This window comes from Felis catus, chromosome B3 (assembly GCF_018350175.1).
Source record: "Felis catus isolate Fca126 chromosome B3, F.catus_Fca126_mat1.0, whole genome shotgun sequence".
NCBI lineage: Eukaryota > Metazoa > Chordata > Mammalia > Carnivora > Felidae > Felis > Felis catus.
In genome coordinates, this window is record NC_058373.1 from 119,980,574 (window position 1) to 120,000,223 (window position 19,650).

The 19,650-nt window shown below is 40.4% G+C and overlaps 1 protein-coding gene across 1 annotated transcript in view; it reads right to left on the reverse strand.

The window, feature by feature from the left end:
* Positions 1–5,736: 5,736 nt before the first annotated feature.
* The window catches only part of TMED10 (transmembrane p24 trafficking protein 10), a 38,730-nt gene continuing 24,816 nt past the window's right edge, over positions 5,737–19,650 (reverse strand). The window contains exons 4-5 of the mRNA XM_003987847.6: positions 6,897–7,023; positions 5,737–6,495 (exon numbers count right to left, since the gene is read on the reverse strand). Coding sequence (XP_003987896.1) covers positions 6,374–6,495; positions 6,897–7,023 — 249 coding nt within the window. The 3' untranslated portion in view covers positions 5,737–6,373. The remainder of the gene's footprint in view (positions 6,496–6,896; positions 7,024–19,650) is intronic.

The window sequence follows — 19,650 nt, forward strand, 5'->3', positions numbered from 1 at the left end:
ATAATGATGGTCTGCTTATGTCATACTTGTACTTTAAGCCTCTTTTTCACATCCAAAGCAATCCAGAGTAACACAGCTCTCCCAGTAGATCACATCACTTCTTTGTAAAATACTGATGCTTGTTAGGTTTACTTTATTGTCTATCTCCATTCATTAGAACCTTAGCTCCACAAGAGTCTGGATTTTGTACTCCTGTTTACAGCTGTATATCAACACCTAGGAAAGTGCTTGATATTCTAGGGTTAAAATTTATTTGATAAATGAGTATCAGGTCATTATTATCTCCTATGTATAGAATATTTTTTTTAACCTAAACACAGGCCTGATAACTCCTGTCATGTTTTATTTTGATGGCTTCATTCCAGGATGCCAGATTATAGATATTTTTAAAAATTTCAGTTAATTCATTCAACAAACACGGAGTACCAATTTATGCCAGGTGCTGAGTTACAACAGAAAACAAAATAAACATGGTTCCTACTCTTATGGAGCTTACAGTCCATATAACAAACAACCAAGCAATTACAACTGTGTAAATGCTGTGGTTAAGTACAAGCTTCCAGAAAGGAATCCAGGAGGGGCTTGCTGGGTTAGTGAAGGCTTCCTGGAGGAATATCCAAAATTCAGTGATAGGTGAACAAAGTAGGGAGATTATTCTGGACAGACGCCATTCCATTTACCTTCTATTCATCACAAGGCACTTGGAGGATTACGTATTGCTTCTTATTTTGAGTTTACTCCAGAGCTTGGCTCAGCACATTAAACAAAATATGTGTTCAATGTGTTTTTTTTTTTAGTGTTTTTATTTTTATTTTTTGGTTAAAGGAATGAAAAAAACAATGACTTAAAAAGCGAATAGGTTTCACCAAAGCTTAAAAATTTATTTTTCTGGGGGCCCCTGGGTGGCTTAGTTGGTTAAGTGTCTTGACTCTTGGTTTTGGCTCAGGTCATGATCTCACAGTTTGTGGGTTTGAGAGAGAGAACCTGTGTTGGGCTTTGCCCCCACAGTGCGGGGCCTGCTTGGGATTCTGTCTCCCTCTCTCTGCCCCTCCCTTGCTTGTGCCCTCTTTCTCAAAAATAAACAAAAGAAATTTATTTTTCTGGCATCTTCGCCATGAGGAATGACAGTTTTCTATAGCTTGGTTAACCTGATAGTGTAATTTGTTCTAGTTATAATGCATAGATTAAGCTTAACAAATGTCTTGTTAGAGAATACAGAAATACTCATGCTCAGTTGTTCATTACACTGGATATAAATGAAAGTAAACATCTGGCCTTTGCATATTCTAAAGTCCAGAAACACTGAACATTGTAAACGTGTAACTGATTTTAAAGTGCCTTTGGTAAAAATGGACATTTCCAGGTTTTATTTTAACAATAGAATGCTATATAGCAGATGTTCCTAGTTGTTAATGGCAGACTCCTGGGGCCACAGAATCACTGTAAAAATTAAAGAATCTACCAAAGTGCCAAGCAAACTCTATACCTTCACTTTCCAGTTTGGTAGACTCTAGCTACATGCAGCTATTGAACACATGAATTGTGGTTAGTCTGAATGGAGATGTGCTATAGCTGTAAAGTGCACACTGGGTTTCAAAGACTTTATATGGGGGGGATAGAAGGAAAATACTCATCAATCTTTTTTCTATTGACTACATGTTGAAATGCTATTTTGGATATATTAAATATACTAAAACTAATTTCGCCTGTTTCTTATTGTGGCACTGGGAAATTTAAAACTACACACAGGGTTTATGTTATGTGGGAGACCACTACAACAGACTGAATAGTCTGCACAACACATACTAGTATTTAACAAGTATGTGATACTGTTGAGACTATTAAGTTCATTTAACAGTTTTGAATTCAGGGGCAACTGGGTAGCTCAGTTGGTTGAGTGCCTGGCTCTTGGTTTTGGCCCAGGTCATGATCTCATGGTTCGTGGGTTTGAGCCCCAAATTGGGCTTGTGCTGGCAGTGTGGAGCCTGCTAGGAATTCTCTCTCTCTCTCTCTCTCTCTCTCTCTCTCTCTCTCCCCCTCCCCCCTTTGCTCCCGCCCCTCCACCCCCAGCTTGCACACTCTCTCTCTCAAATTTTAAAAAGTTTCAAATTCATTTATGTTTATGTTCTCCAAAAGTAAATCATCAGTGAAGAATAAGACATTTTTGATATGAAAATAGTTACACTCAAAATTGGGAATCACTACTTTATAGACTACAGATTCACTGACAAATTTATTACCTGTTTTTGGGTGGAATAGAGGCAGAGGGAAACTAAGATGCCAGCTAGTGAATGTGCAAAGCACTTTAGGCTGACCTCTTGGAAAGAAGCTTTATGCAAAATGTTCAAATGTAAGTAAAAAGAAGGAGAAAATGGCCTTTACCTCATGGGTTGGGTTTTGCACAGATGTGATGGGCAAAAATGCAAGTCCTAAAAGGTTATAAATTAGAAGGGGTATTTTCAAAATAGAGGGCAAAAGAGAAGACACTCTGTAGGAATAATTCCAGTAACAGTTTCCAAAAGAGAGAAGGTACAGAAAATGCTTGACTTAGAGAACCCTATTTTGCCTGTCTGAAGATGTGTATTATCGTTATGTTTATAAATTTTTTTTTAATGTTTATTTTTTTTTTTGAGACAGAGAGGGACAGAGCATGAGCGGAGGAGGGGCAGAGAGAGAGAGGGAAACACAGACTCCAAAGCAGGCTCCAGGCTCTGCGCTGTCAGCACAGAGCCCGATGCGGGGCTCGAACTCCTGAGCTGTGAGATCATGACTTGAGCCGAAGTCAGACACCCAACCAACTGGGCTGCCCAGGTGCCCCTATTATTGTTATGTTTATATACACATTATATATAACTTACATATTTATATATAAAACATAATAAAATTTTATTAGCTCAAATAAACTTTTTCCATCTGCAGTAAATTACATGCAATTTTCTTCTCTAATTCATCACAGATAATTTGCCATACTTTAAAACTGAAGAATATGGAAGAATTATTGTCAATTCAGACAAAGAGATACTGAACAGAAAAATACACCTAAAATGGTTTCTGCTAACGTTTATTTGAGAAAATGTACACAAAAATCCCCAATCCAAACTTACAAGTAAATCTGTAGAAATCCCACACACCTCTTTCCATTAAACAAACAGAAAAATGGCTTACGACAGGGGTTTATGACAATGGTATAACAATGCTTAAACTGTATTGTTCCTATGTATATTATATAGACTGTGTTAAATGGGCTCAAAATGGAGGAAAGCCGATAACATCCCCATTTTTAAAGCTGATTTGTTCTTGCACTAGGCTTTTATAAAATTAAGTAATTTTTACTTTTTCAATCAAATCAAAGTGTAATTATCAATGAACTTTAAACTGAAAGCACAATGTCCAAGTTGGTGTTTTTGGCATGAGTAAAAGGGAAGGACATGGAAAAAAAATCCGTTTCACAAAGTCACATTCGGGAACAAAAGGATCAGCAAAATAAAATATTCTCCTCGTCTATCTTTTTGTCATTTTATCAGAGCAAAAGGATAATCAACTGAAGAACTTTCACTGCTTCTGAAAAAGGGGGAAGGCACCAGTCAGAAATACGAGAGTTTATTAGGCTAATGGTATAGAACAGAACTTGACCTTTACATGTCTAGGAATGGATTTGACCCACAAATTCGGTTATTCTCTTCCCTACTTGGATGTATCCTTTGTTGTCTAGTATATGTAATACCACATGTAGACTTTCTCAACATCTGCTCTCCTTATGGCGAAGATTTGGCTGCCAGGTTCTCAGAAGCTGTACCTATCAATTCCTACCAGCAGATGGCAATGTCGCACAAATTAATGAAAGAACCGCTCAGCCACACCAGAGGAATTCATACAAGGAGCCAAGAGAGGGGGGGAAAGGGCTTTGGGTTCACAGTAGCTGCAACATTAATAGAACAGCCTGAGATTTCAACAACATAATTCACTTCCTCTTCTACTTTATCCTGGTCACCACGGGCAGTGTTCTCTGTTAATTCTAACACTGCTTCTTAACTGCAAGTGCTATGCCCTAAGTCCTGTAATTCTTACCACTGTGATTAGACAAGCCCTATAACAGTAGGGGTTGAAAAAGAAATTATAGAAAGGACAAACTCCCCAAGGCACCTGGGTAGCTCAGTTGGTTGAGTGACCGGCTCCGGCTCAGGTCATGATCTCACAGCTCGTGAGTTCGAGCCCCGCATCAGGCTCTGTGCTGACAGCTCGGAGCCTGGAGCCTGCTTCGGATTCTGTGTCTCCCTCTCTCTGCCCCTAACCCACTCGCATTCTGTCTCTGTCTCTCTCAAAAATAAATAAACATTAAAAAAAAAAAATTAAAAAAAAAAAAAAAAGGACAAACTCCCACCCACTTTCTAGGGTGGAGTGGAGACATTTTCAAGTGGTAGTATTTTTTGTAACTGTTTACAGTCATTTGTATCCATGCCTTCACTTACTTATATTAGTATTTGCCTTTAGGCACCTTATATGCCAACAGTGATTCTTGGCTTTGCTTTCACAACATGCATTTTCAAGTATTTACTCTATTCATAATCCTCCCAGGGTGTGTGTGTGTGTGTGTGTGTGTGTGTGTGTGTTTGTACCTCGTATGTCTTAATTTGTTAGATAGAACACATAAGGACAGGAATTAAGTCAGTGACTGGGCATGTAAGAAGAGTTGGTAAATTTTACTTGTATTTTCCTTGGTAGAAGTTAAAAATTCAAGCAACCACGCTCCGTCAGTAGAGCATGCAACTCTTGATCTCGGGGTTGTAAGTTCAAGACCCACCCATGTTGGGTGTAGAGATTACTTGAAAAAAAAAAACAAAAATCTAAAAAAAAATTCAAGCAACCACATATCTGACAGGATTTGTATCTAGGATGTATAAGGAACTCTCAAAACTTAATTAGAAAATGGGCAAAAAGGATATGAATAGGTATTTCATTGAGGAAAATAGATGGAAAATAAGCACATGAAAAGATGTTCGACATCATTTGCCGTTAGGAAAATGCAAATCAAAACCATAATGAGGTATTACTACACGCACCTATTAGAATGACTACAATAAAAATAACGGTAATAGCAAATACTGGTGAAGATTTGGAGAAAATGGATTGGTCACACATTGCTGGTGGGAAGGTAATATGGCAGTCACTCTGGAAAAAGAGTAGGATGGTTTCTTACAAAACTAAACACGTGCTTACCATATTGCCCTCTTGGGCACTTATCCCAGAGAAATGAGTATTTATGTTCACATGAAATCCTGTACATGAAAGTTCACAGCAGCTTTATTAGAAATGGCCAAAACCTGACAACAACCCCAGTGTCCTTCAGTGGGGGGATGGTTAACAAACTGTGGTACATCCATACTGTGGAATACTACTGAGCAATAAAAAGGAGCAAGCTACTGGTAACATGCAACAACTTGGATGGATTTCAAGGAAATTATGCTGAGTTCAAAAAGCCAATCTCAGAAGGCTACATGCTATATGATTGCATTTATAAAATGTTCTTGAAATGACAAAATTAGAGATAGAGAACAGATCAGTGGTTGCCAGAAGGTGGGGCTCTGGGGTAAGGAAGGGAGGTGGCCATGGTTATAAAAGGGTAGTAGTACAAAGGATACGAGAGTTGGACTGTTCTGCATCTTGCAGTGGTGATCACACAAATCTCTACCTGACAAAACTGCATAGAACTAAACACACGTAAATACACGAAAAAGGTTCAGGCAGTTAAGCACAAATATTTTAATTCTCTAAAACGATGTCTTCTTTAAGAGTTATCTACAGTTCAAAGCTCCTCTCTATGAGGTGTCCCATCGATCACCCTTTTAAGAGACATAAAATTATGAAAGGGTATCACCAGAAGCTACCTACACATTTCAGCTAAGGGTCAAGAGAAAGTTAAGTGTGTTTTCACACAGAAATCCAAAGAGGATGATCAATGAAACAAGTTCAACATGGTCATACATACCTTGGTGAAGGAACCAGAGTGGAAGCTCAAGCTGGTGAGCAAGTAGGAAAAGGAAAGAAAACATGGTTCAAACATAGCACATGAGGAAACCCAGTACAAATGCTGGCTTTGGCATTAGCTAGGTAACCCCTATTTTTTGTCATAGGTGACTCTAATAATAGTCCTATTGTTGCAAAACCAGTCCAAATCCTACGAAGTTAAAAAGAAGTCCCTCATTGACTTATTGGGTGTAGGTGGTAACCCATGTCCTCCCACACCAAAAGAGATCAGTTCTGGCAAGAAAGCTCCAATGTGCCTTGATGGTGCTGTCAGTAGGATGCCTTAGGCGAGGCACGTCCCAGGGATGTTCAGCTGGCTGAGATACAGGTGGGAGGACACTGGGCTTTATTACTCAATCAACTTCTTGGCCTTGAAAAAGCGACGCAGGTAGAAGACCTGCCAGGTGGCTAGTCCAATGAGGCAGAACATTGAAAAGATGCTGAAGTACAGGACCCGAGTATTTGTTGACTCTAAAAAAACAGAAATGTTACAAGTGTAAATGAAGTGAGGTTCGGCAGACTAAACAGTGGCCAGGGGGAAAAGGCAATTAATTAACTCCACTCAGTCCCTAGGCCAGGCAGTAGGATTCTGGATTGTTTTTCTTAAAATTTCACTGTTCTATATAGAAATGTTAAAAATCACAAAGATTAGCACTATCGGTTTGATACACAATAAGCTGAGAATACGGTTAACTGCGTATCACAGAAGAAATTTCTTTCCCCTTGAAAATCGAACCGAGCTCGTTTACCTTAAGAAGCAACAGCTCTGAAGTAAGCGATCATCCCATCAGCCCAGCCCTACCCCCATTTGGCAAAACTGAGAAAAGAGGTCTGGCGCCTTTATGAACAAACAAGAGCTGCCTCTCCCTCACCATTGGTATCTCGCATCTCCTCCTCTCGCTTCTTCATGTAGGCAAAGTCATTAACGATGGATTCTGAGAGGTCTTCTAGGCGTCGGAGCTCCACCTCTAAAGGTTTGAGTTTCTCAACCTTGGCAATCTGGAAAAGAAAGGAATTACGAACCCACTCCTTGAAAAATCCACTCTAGTCTAGAACACAAGGCAACAGAGGAGTTTTTTAAAAAGTTTCACCAAGGAGCGCCTGGGTGACCCGGCTGGTTGAGCGTCTGACTTCGGCTCAGGTCAGGATCTCATGGTCTGTGAGTTCGAGCCCCACATCGGGTTCCATGCTGTCAGTGCAGAGCCCACTTCAGATCCTCTGTTCCCCCTCTCTGTCCCTCCCCTGCTCACTCTCTCTCAAAAATAAGCGAACATTAATAAAATGGGCTCTGAATTTCCTTTAAACAAATAAACAAACAAAAAGTTTCACCAAACTGGGGGTGCCCGGCTGGCTCACTCAGTCAGTGGAGCATGTGACTCTTGATCTTGAGGTTGTGGGTTTGGACCCCACATTGGGTGTAGAGATTTTAAAAATAAAATCTTCAAAAACAAAAACTTAAAATCCCTTCTGTTATCACTGTAACATATTTCATTTTTTAAAGTTTGTTTATTTTTGAGAGAGAGAGAGAGAGAGAAGAGAGCACCTGCACAAGTGGGGGAGGGGTACAAGACGGAAGAGAGAATCCCAGGCAGGCTCTGTACCATCAGTGCAGAACCCGATGCGGGGCACAAACCCACAAACTGTGAGATCATGACCTGAGCCAAAACCAAGAGTCAGATGCTTAACTGACTAAGCCACCCAGGTGCCCCTAACATATTTTTAAATCTTTTGCCCTTCCCCACGAACTGTTTGTGTTTCCATTTCAGACTTTTCTTTATACTTTAATTTTGATTAAAACCTCCTTAGAAGTTCTATCATATGGTAGGCTATCAATTAAAATATATCATTTTCCTGAGATTCCTGATTTTAATAAAGCATTTTACTTTACCCTTCCACTAATGTCCAAGAAACAGTATTATCAGCATAATAAGTGGGAGAGTCATGATATTAGACGTGATTTAATTTAAAAGACAACCATCCAAATTCCCAATAAGGAATGCACAGGAATGAGAGTATGTGTAACTATAACATTAAGATAATAACTCAAACTACAAAATTAGAGAATTCTGGTTTGCTCATTTAAATCCCAAAAGAGCTTTAAGGTTTATATCAGAGCTCCAGAGCCCAGATGACTCCTGGGTCTGCTACAAAAAAAATTACACCGCATCTTTGGTTTTTCGAATTACACAGCCAGTTATGAAAAGAAATCTCCAAGGACTTCCTTGTATGCTAAGGAATGAAGGATGTGAGAAATGAATTGTTTTCCTTTCTCAACCTAGACCACTGTGAAACCTCCAAGAGCATCTAGTAACTAAAGGCAGATACAATAAAAGAAAGGATTTCATTATTTTATTTGTTTTTTCCTATCAACCTTAGATTATGAATTGCTTTAAAATGGGGATACATCACCAGAGCTTTCCAGATCTTAAAACTCACATACCAGGCTGTACTTAAAATTTTCCTACATAGAGAATTCTTCAAAATTTCTTTTCCTTGGGGCACCTGAGTGGCTCAGTCGGTTGGTTAAGTGTCTGATTCTCGATTTAAAATTTTTTTTTAATGTTTATTTATTTTTGACAGAGAGAGAGAGACACAGCATGAGCAGGGGAGGAGCAGAGAGAGAGGGAGACACAGAATCCGAAACAGGTTCCAGGCTCCGAGCTGTCAGCACAGAGCCCAACGCGGGGCTTAAACTCGCAGACCGTGAGATCATGACCTGAGCCAAGGTCGGATGCTCAACCGACTGAGCCACCCAGGTGCCCCTGATTCTCAATTTAGGCTCAGGTCGTGATCTCACAGTCTGTGAGCCCCATGTCGAGCTCTGTGCTGACAGTGCAGCGCCTGCTTGGGATTACCGCTCTCCACCCGCCTCTCTCTTACCCTTCCCCGCTTGCGTGTGTGCTCTCTCTACACAAACTTTAAATAAATAAGTATTCTTTTCCTATATCTGCTTCTTTACTCTCTATCTACCATATGTTCTCTTTATAACTCCCTACTTTTTCTTCTCTTTTGTCCAATTCACTTTCTTTGTTCTTTTCCTGTTAACGTTAACAGCAATTAACATAGGATGAACAGGAAGAGTTTAAGGGTGTTCTTATGTTCTCTTTGCTAATCTAGATTCCTCACTGAATATTTTTAAAAATAAAAATATTTTTAAAAAGAAGAGGGGAGGGCGGGTGATGGGTATTGAAGAGGGCATCTTTTGGGATGAGCACTGGGTGTTGTATGGAAACCAATCTGACAATAAATTTCATATATGAAATAAATAAAAATTAAAAAATAAAACTAGAAACTGCTGTTAAGATAGGGATATAAAAATTAGATTTATATTTAAAGTACATAAAATGCAATGAATTTGTAATGATGCACCTGTTTTCTTTCACTGGATTTATGTTTTCTTACATTTGTAAAATGGTGGTTAGTGTGACTGACAGCTACAAAACAGAATAACGCTAACTGACTACAACATTTAACTAAAGGTCAGTTAATGTATTCAGCAAACTCTCCTAGCTGAATGCCCAAATGCCAAGTTTTGCCATTAATCTAGAATATGTATCAGTTGATTGATCTCATATAGAGCCACAGAGCAAAGGAACTGAACTCCCCAGGAAAAAGATACCAATACAAGAGACATATCATAAGCTGAACTTCAGTCTGTTTACCTCCTGGTCTATACTTTCGCCTCCAAAGCTTCCTGAATGAGACAGAATAAAAGCAATGGCATGAAACTTCTTTAGCGATAAATGATATAAGGCTCTCTAAATGGAAACGTGCAAAAAGGAACTGGAAGTGAAACTATGGCTGTGCCTCTGCCAGCTGAAAGTATTATTTTAAAAACTGATTTGGAAGACAACTTCTAACCCTCCCTACCTTTTTTATTAAATGACAATAGGCCAAAAGCCTAATACCTGAAAGACTATGATGGAATTAAAATACATTTGGTACTGAGGATGGCCTTTGTGCACTGTAGACCAAAAATCCTGCTCCCGATTCATTTCTGGTGTTCTGTTTACTTTTCAGTTGTATAAGCAATACATAAACATGTTCTCCTGCTAAAAATTTCAACCATTCAGAAGCAAAGGGAACAAAAACAAAAAGCCCACCTTCACAGCTAGCTCCCCAATTCCCACATCCACACATTCCTTCTCAGAGGTAACCATGGTTGTGGACTTGGTGTATATCTATCTAGACCTTGTTAGAAGATAACACACTATGCTTTTGCATGCATATAAGTGTACACACAAACATGTAATTAAAAACATACTTATAAATGGGATCATACTGTACACGTTGCTCTATGGCTTGCTTTTTCTCATTTAGTAAGATCTTTCCAAAAACTTCAGCGCTTATATATCGGACAAAGGGCTAGTATCCAAAATCTATAAAGAGCTCACCAAACTCCACACCCAAAAAACAAATAATCCAGTGAAGAAAGGGGCAGAAACCATGAACAGACACTTCTCTAAAGAAGACATCCAGATGGCCAACAGGTACATGAAAAGATGCTCAACATCACTCATCAGGGAAATACAAATCAAAACCACACTCAGGTATCACCTCACGCCAGTCAGAGTGGCCAAAATGAACAAATCAGGAGACTATAGATGCTGGAGAGGATGTGGAGAAACGGGAACCCTCTTGCACTGTTGGTGGGAATGCAAACTGGTGCAGCCGCTCTGGAAAACAGTGTGGAGGTTCCTCAAAAAATTAAAAATAGACCTACCCTATGACCCAGCAATAGCACTGCTAGGAATTTACCCAAGGGATACAGGAGTGCTGATGCAGAGGGGCACTTGTACCCCAATGTTTATAGCAGCACTCTCAACAATAGCCAAATTGTGGAAAAAGCCTAAATGTCCATCAACTGATGAATGGATAAAGTAATTGTGGTTTATACACACAATGGAGTACTACATGGCAATGAGAAAGAATGAAATATGGCCCTTTTGTAGCAACATGGATGGAATTGGAGAGTGTGATGCTAAGTGAAATAAGCCATACAGAGAAAGACAGATACCATATGTTTTCACTCTTATGTGGATCCTGAGAAACTTAACAGAAACCCATGGGGGAGGGGAAGAAAAAAAAAAAAAAAAAGAGGTTAGAGTGGGAGAGAGCCAAAGCAGAAAAGACTCTTAAAAACTGAGAACAAACTGAGGGCTGATGGGGGGTGGGAGGGCGGGGAGGGTAGGTGATGGGCACTGAAGAGGGCATCTTTTGGGATGAGCACTGGGTGTTGTATGGAAACCAATTTGACAATAAATTTCATATATTAAAATAAATAAATAAATGAATGAATGAATGAATGAATGAATGAATAAATAAGTCCAAAAACAAAAACAACAAAAAACTTCAGCGCTTATAGATTCACCTCATTCTTCCTAACTGCTGCACAGTATTCCATACTGCATACAGGCCACTGTTTACTTACTCCTTCAATTCCCCAACTCCTCTTCTAGTACAGGTCCTACTCCAGACTCTTTAGCTCTATTCATAACCAAACAGCCCAACTCCCATTTTCCAAGTTGATATTTCCTCAATGAAATCCCTACTCAACCCTGTCCTTACTTTGGTAAATTAGTTTTGACCTTCTATGAGTGGGATGAAGGTCTCTTTTCCTAAAACACATCCCTGCCTAATAAACACCTTTATTTTTTTTTTAATACCTTTATTCTTGATACCAATTCTTGATACTTTTAAATCTAGGAAACTTAAAGAATTGCCAAGATATTAAAACAATGTTGAAAACTAATTTGCTAATCCAACCATCTAACACATCATGGATACTCAATGGTAAATAACAATATGAATGGATATATATTTACATTTAATCTAAACTTAGAGATTAAAAAAATGTAAAAAGCTGTTAAAAAAAAAAACAAAAACAGAACATTTTAAGACCCTAACAACAATGCTGACTATGTGCAAGGTACCAAGATAAATGATGATCTCTGTTCCTAAGAAGCTCACGGTCTGGTAGAGAGGCTCATATAAAAAGCTATAACCATAATATAAGGCATTATGTATTAACTTTTACAACAAAAGTACACATTAAAAGTGTAAAGAGGAAAAAAAAGGGTGTGCCTGGGTTCAGGTCATGATCTCATGGTTTGTGAGATCGAGACCAACGTCAGGCTCTGCACTGACAGTGCAGAGCCTGCTTGGGATTCTCTCTCCCTCTGTCCCTGTCTCTTTCCCGCTCACACTCTCTCAAAATAAAAATAAATCTAAAAAACTTAAAAAAAAAAGTCGAAAGGAAAGCAAGTAGCACACGATTAATCATAGTTGGAAGGATAAAGGAAAGGTTAACAGGAAACGAGTGAACCGAGTTTCATGAATTCTGCAGGATTCTGAAAGAGATGAGATAGAAAGGCATTCAAGGTTACAGGGACGTTGCACGCCAAAACTTGGAGGGAGGAAACTGCAAGCCATGTTTAGGAGACCATGAGTTGTCTAGTCATAGGGAGTCTGATGTGTATGTGTGTGTGCACTCCCACGTCAACACACATACGTGCCTGGGGGAGGGTGGTGGCTAACAGCAAACATAAAGTTCAAAAGTCAGGCTGGAGTTAAACTGAGGAAGAGGATGAAGAAGGCTGTATAATGAATCAGACCTACCGGTACATAACTAGAATGTGTACATATTTCATACCTTGTAATCTTGCTTAATCCTCCTAACCCTATATGAGATAACCCTGTATTAGAGATATTATTATCTCTAAATTCTTCAGATGAGGAAATTAAGGTTCCGAGTGTTAAATAACTCACCCAAGTTCTCAGAGCTTGGTGGAGCTGAGATTGGAATCCAAGTGTGAGTTTATATTTTTACTCTGTAGGTACTAAAAATCTGATGAAGGAAACTAGCAGACTACACTAAGTTTTTTCTGGATCAAAGGTGAAGTGATCAAGCTATATTAGGCCTCAAGGATCTGGGTAAGTTGTCCAGTTTATCAGCCAAACTTCCTTGGTTTCATACTGATATTATTCTCATTTTTAGAGACTAAGTAAAATTTTTAAGCAAATTATCACTATTCTCAGGAAGACCTTCTTTGCTTGCCTAGGATTAAGTATTCAATGAGTATTATCATGACTTTTCTCATAGTTGGCACAAAAAGCTAATAAGAAAACCTCTATCAAAATCCCCCAGACTGTTGTTCTGCTCTTTTAAACGTCTGATTTGGGGAGCCTGGGTGGCTCAGTTGATTAAGTCTCCGACTTCGGCTCAGGTCATGATCTCAAGGTTCGTGAGTTCAAGCCCCGCATCAGGCTCTGTGCTGACAGCTCGGAGCCTGGAGCCTGCTTCAGATTCTGTGTCTCCCTCTCTCCCTGCCCCTCCCTAGCTCATGCTCGCTCTCTCTGTCAAAAATAAATAAACTTAGGGGTGCCTGGGTGGCGCAGTCGGTTGAGCGTCCGACTTCAGCCAGGTCACGATCTCCCGGTCCGTGAGTTCGAGCCCCGCGTCGGGCTCTGGGCTGATGGCTCAGAGCCTGGAGCCTGCTTCCGATTCTGTGTCTCCCTCTCTCTCTGTCCCTCCCCTGTTCATGCTCTGTCTCTCTCTGTCCGAAAAATAAATAAACGTTGAAAAAAAAATAAAAAATAAAAAAATAAAAATAAATAAAAATAAATAAATAAATAAATAAACTTAAATAAAATAAAAGTCTGATTTAAGGTTCAAAGTGTTTGCAAGAATGTGAAATTATAGCAGCACCTGGGTGGCTCAGTCAGTTACGCGTCTGACTTTGGTTCAGGTCATGATGTCAGAGTTTGTGGGTTTGAGCTCTGCATCGAGTTCTGTGCTGACAGCTCTGAGCCTGGAGCCTGCTTCGGATTCTGTCTCCCCATCTCTGTCTGCCCCTCCCCCGCTCGTGCTCTGTGTGTGTGTGTGTGTGTGTGTGTGTGTGTGTGTCTCTCTCTCTCTCAAAAATAAATATTAAATTTTTTTCTTAAAAAGAAGAATGTGAAATTATACATGTTTCATGATGGCAGGTCACTATCCTAGTCTACTTCTCTCTTCCTAGGCTGAAAGGATGATGTGTATTTTGTCAACAGCTAGATAAAAGCAAAGCCTATTTGACAATATTGTGTACCATACATTCTCCACTAGAGGGAAGCATTCCCCTTGCAGGCTGCATTTAGCCATTAAATAATCAAAGAGCCACCACAGACAGACAGACCTCATTTTACAAATCAAGAAACTGAAGATTCCATGGTTACTCAGTCTTTTGGGTGGAAAACCAAGTCTAACAGAACCATGGTCTCTTGACTCCCTACCCAAGATCACCGAAGCATTTATTCAGCATCAAAATTGCAAAGTTCTGGGGCCCTGAGTGGCTCAGTCGGTCGAGCCAGCTGAAGTCCAACTTCAGCTCAGGTCATGATCTCATGGTTCATGGGTTTGAGCCCCACGTTGGGCTCTGTGCTGACAGCTTGGAGCCTGGGACCTGCTTCAGAATCTGTGTCTCCCTCTCTCTCTGCACCTCCGCCACTCACACTCTTTCTCCCTCTCAAAAATAAACATTAAAAAATTAGAAAAAAAAAAAAAAAGACGCAAAAGCTCTGCTGTAAACTGCAAGCAAAACCGTATTTTTGACTTCCAAAAGCACATTCATTCAGTGTATCCAAATCCTACCTATGTTTTAAGCCCTAACCACGAAGCTTCCTTTTAACCATTTCTGTCCACACCAATTCCTTCTTTCCTAAAATCCTATAGCAGTTAGACTGTGCCACATAATTAACTCAATCATACACTGTCATATTCATAGTTTTGATTTTTATCCTTCTAAAAACTTTTTTAAAGGTTTTATTTATTTTTGAGAAAGACAGAGACAGCGGTGAGCAGGGAAAGGGGAGAGAGAAACTGTAAGAGAAATAGAGAATCCCAAGCAGGCTCCATGCTGCCAGCACAGAGCCCAATGTGGGCCTCGAACCCACAAAACTGTGAGACATGACCTGAGCTGAAACCAAGAGTCAGACACTTAATAAGACAGCAGCACCACCCAGGCACCTCTCTTTCCCCACACTACTTTGGCCCTTGAACTCAAGGAAATGAATACAATGTATACTTTGCATAGCACGTCCATTCCACACCTTCTTCAGAGAAGCCAACTTTCTCATAGCAGAAAATAAGTGCCGTTGGTCCCCTGAAGCAAGGGCTTCCTCTAAGTTAAGAACATTCTACATCTACTTCCACCCTCTGCCCAGGAGAAGGTCCTCCCTACCACACTTTCACTCTCCTCTGTAGTGGTAGGTGATGCTTGGAAAACTACAAGTTATAAAGCCTTTCCCTGCATACATACAACACTTTCCAAAATGGCTGAAATTATCCTTCTTAGGCCATATCCAAATCTTCCCCTCCTCTAATGAGGATTTGAATCTAGAGTTGCGAGTTACATGTAATTGCCCCAAGAAAAGGTGTTAACTCTGAGAAACTGCTTCTTAAAACAGACATGTGAAACAAACCCGCCTCCAGAGAATCCCTGGATTGTTTTCCTGGTGGAGCACGGAGAGTCAAGAGAAGCTTGGTGTGGTAAGCCAAATTCAAACTACAGTTACCTCCACAACCCCCCAAATTTTAGAAGCACACCAGTAACAGTGGAGACCATCTAATCGAGCACAATTAAGATAAAGAAGGCCGACCTATAACCAAGGACAAGTCGACTTGTGTAGGGAGGTATGTGAATCACAGGCCTCTTCACAGCAGCTCAAACGGTCAACAATGTGCCAAAATAAGGCCAGGTAATACTGCCAATCTTACTTAGGGCGAAGCGAAATTTAGCATGATCCTACTTACTCTGTCATATTCAATTTCCAGAAAGGGCGGGAGAAGGGAGCCAAAATCTGCTGAACTGACCAACTATGTGTCAGGTTCCTTACCCATGTTATTTCATTTAACTTATGTCAGAAAGGGATTTTGGATCCAGTATGCAGAAGCAGAGTTCCTCCTTCCCGAGGGCATTCAGAAAAGTAGAACTTTTGAAAAGTCTTCAGCTGTTGCTCCAACAAAGGCAATTGTGTTTCTGGTGTACATGGTGATAGCAAATGACATACTAACAGAACCCACATGCAAAACAGGATTTTAGTTGTGCTGAAAATGCTGACATCCACATCAAGATAGGACGTACACACGCCTGCCTGGCTCAATCATTCGCGCATGCGACTCTTAACCTCAGGGTCATGAGTTCAAGCCCCATGTTGCATCTGGGGCCCCATTTAAAAAAAAAAGAAAGAAAGAAAAGAAGGGACATACTCAGCCCCAGAGTTAGAGGATATGTCACATAGCTCCTCCTTTGTGAGACAGTGATTGCCGTCATTTCCACAACTGCAGGATTAGACAATTAAGTCCTCATAAACAGCTGCTCTAGTTCACAGACCACAAACTCAAAAAAAAAAAAAAAAAAAAAAAAATTGGCTCGGGGCGCCTGGGTGGCTCAGTCAGTTGAACATCAGACTTTGGCTCAGGTCAGAATCTCATACAGTTCATGAGTTCGAGCCCCTTTATTCAGGCTCTCTGCTGTCAGCACAGAGCCCCTTTGGGATCCATTGTCTCCCCGCCCTGCCACCTCCCCCGCCCATCATCCCTGCTCATGCTCTCTCTCAAAAATAAACACTAAAAAAAAACCAAAACAAAAAAACGGCTCAATTCACATACTGACTCTAAAAAGATGCCCCCTTCATGGGCAAAAGACACTGTGGTGAGAGGTCCTTAAAATTCAACAGAGGGAATCAAAAGTGCTTTATTTTTTTTTTCATTTTTTTTTTCAACGTTTATTTATTTTTGGGACAGAGAGAGGCAGAGCATGAACGGGGAGGGGCAGAGAGAGAGGGAGACACAGAATTGGAAACAGGCTCCAGGCTCTGAGCCATCAGCCCAGAGCCCGACACGGGGCTCAAACTCACGGACCGCGAGATCGTGACCTGGCTGAAGTCGGATGCCTAACCGACTGCGCCACCCAGGCGCCCCAAAAGTGCTTTATTTTTGAGGAGATAGCATTCCGAACTCTTTAAAGAATTCAAAGTTCAAGACTCTATGCTTCTTTACAATAGGACAACCATTCTAGCTTCCAAATAGCATCACCTTACATTTCTATTATTGACACAGCAATTCCACATGTGCTAATTAAGTAAATCCTCTGTACCAATTTAGTAGGTATTGTGGTACTCTGCCCAGCTATCGAACCACTGACTACTATTGAACTTTACAAAACCACAAGGGACTTCAGAGTCATGAAGCCCACAGCTGTGAGGGAAAGATGTTCTGCATGTGAAAAAAAATTAAAGAAATGTGCCACTTCCCCAAAGCTAAACACTTATGCCAACAGGCCCAAATCCTCTGGAGATAAAAGCTCTCCATTACCTCAAGGGCCTGAAATTAAATGCCTCAAAACCTCTACATATGCTCAATGCTCTCTGGTAATTAACCAGAGAACAAGTGCTTCTATTATTCATGTTCTTGTCACAGGCATTTGCCGAGAGACAAGTAACAGCTATTTCTAAGCAAGATTCAAGGGAACCTAGCCATTGACTGAGAAAAGGGCTAGTCTTTGGCCTGTGTCATAACCACTTCTCCTCTTTTCAGTTTGGTTTGCTTTTTTTGGTGGTGGTGGTGGGGTGGGGGTGGGGGTGGTAAGATCTCCGAAGAAAGTAGTAATAAGAGTTACTTGGTTAAGAAACAGAATTTAGAGCTGTGTTGTAACCATGTGCGTAATGAAATGCTTAGGACATGCCAGGCTTCCAAAGCAGGAAGCAGGCAAAGGAAGTGCTGTGGTTTCCTTTCGGGTAGGGATTCCCCTCTTGGGTTAAGCAAAAGGTCAGGAAAGATAAAGGCCCTTCCCCAATGTCAACAAAGTCCAAGGATGGTTGAAATTCCAGGAGGAATAGGAGTTCCAAAATGTCCTGTTACAGTGATATCCACATCATTTTATATATATGTAAACTCACAAATAATAGTCTCTGTTTTAGAGGGGGAAATGATGTCTAACGTCTCCAAATGCCCTATTATTTAATGTATACCACTTAATGACAGCCATCATATTAGGAGGAAAAGTTACAACAGGTCAAATTGTACACAGTAGGAACTTAAAGGAACCTGGCTCAGAGAACGGTCTGAAGTTGAGGATAGTGAGGCAGTAATCAAAAACTGAAAATCATTTTACCTGTTCTTCCACCTCATAATAACTGCAACAGCATTTTTCTCTTTTATACCTTATAACACCATTTTAACACACAGTATCATATTTAAACATAATTAAGATTCTTCTGAACCCTCAAAGTTTAAAAGGATTTTTTCAACTTACTCCAGTTCACCAAATAAAGAGGCTCTCTTGCTTTATTTCTTTTAACTAAACTAGGTTAGGGGTGCCTGGGTGGCTCAAGTCGGTTGAGCATCCGACTTTGGCTCAGGTCATGATCTCACAGTCTGTTTGAGCCCCACGTTGAGCTCTGTGCTGACAGCTTGGAGCCTGGAGCCTGCTTGGGATTGTGTCTCCCTCCCTCACTGCCCCTCCCCCGCTCAAGCTCCATCTCTTAAAAATGAATAAATGTTTAAAAAAAACAACTTTATGGGGCGCCTGGGTGGCTCAGTCAGTTGAGCGAGTTGCGCGTCCGACTTCGGCTCAGGTCATGATCTCGTAGTCCGTGAGTTCGAGCCCCACGTCAGGCTCTGTGCTGACAGCTCAGAGCCTGAAGCCTGTTTCAGATTCTGTGTCTCCTTCTCTCTCTGACCGCCCCCCATTCATGCTCTGTCTCTGTCTCAAAAATAAATAAACGTTAAAAAAACAAACAACAACAACTTTAAACTAGTTTAGACATGGTAACAAGCAAATTAATGTCTCTACTGGGAACGGTCTTCCATTCACCACTGCATCACTGTTCCCGTTTATCACCTACACATAGCTCAGCCTGGTTTTGTTCGATTGGACATCTGAACTAGGAAAAAGAGGAAAGACCTGAAGAGCTGCAGCTGTTGTACTACCCCTTCCTGTTGCAGAGCCAGCCAGTCACTTCCAACCTGATTCCATTCCAGGATATTTTGCTTCCAGGTCCTGGCCAAAGGCAGAGCAACTTCTCTAGTTCCATCAGTCCTAGAATATTCTCTTAAATACACTTTTCTTTGTTAATATTGAGTCTACAGTCTTTAAAACCAATTTATTTCCTGTACCCCACCTCTTCTTCATGCCCTCAGTAAAAAGGCTCTGATTTGGGTAAAAATACTCTTAACTTTCTATAAAAGCCAATCCTCCACTCTTATATAGTCCTTGAGGTTTTTAAAAGGTGCTCTTCACTTAAAGAACCATTCTGTGCTACCATAATAGATGAAAAAGCTCAGTTTCCTTACCTTTATTCTATGCACACCCCCACCTCCATACCACCCAAATAAATGCCAGTTTTTATTCCCTATAATACTACCTGTCAGCAAAAATATTTATTCGTTATCAAGCTCTCCAGTCTATTGCAGTTTTTCCTACCATCGTGCTCCTTTTCATAAAAGACTGAAATTGTGTTATTAACTATAAGCTACTTTTGATTATGGTGTTTCTCAAAGTCAGCATGGTTGTTCATGTCTAAACAGCACTGAATCCATGTCCTAGATATATAGATAGATATAGATATAGATATAGATATATAGAT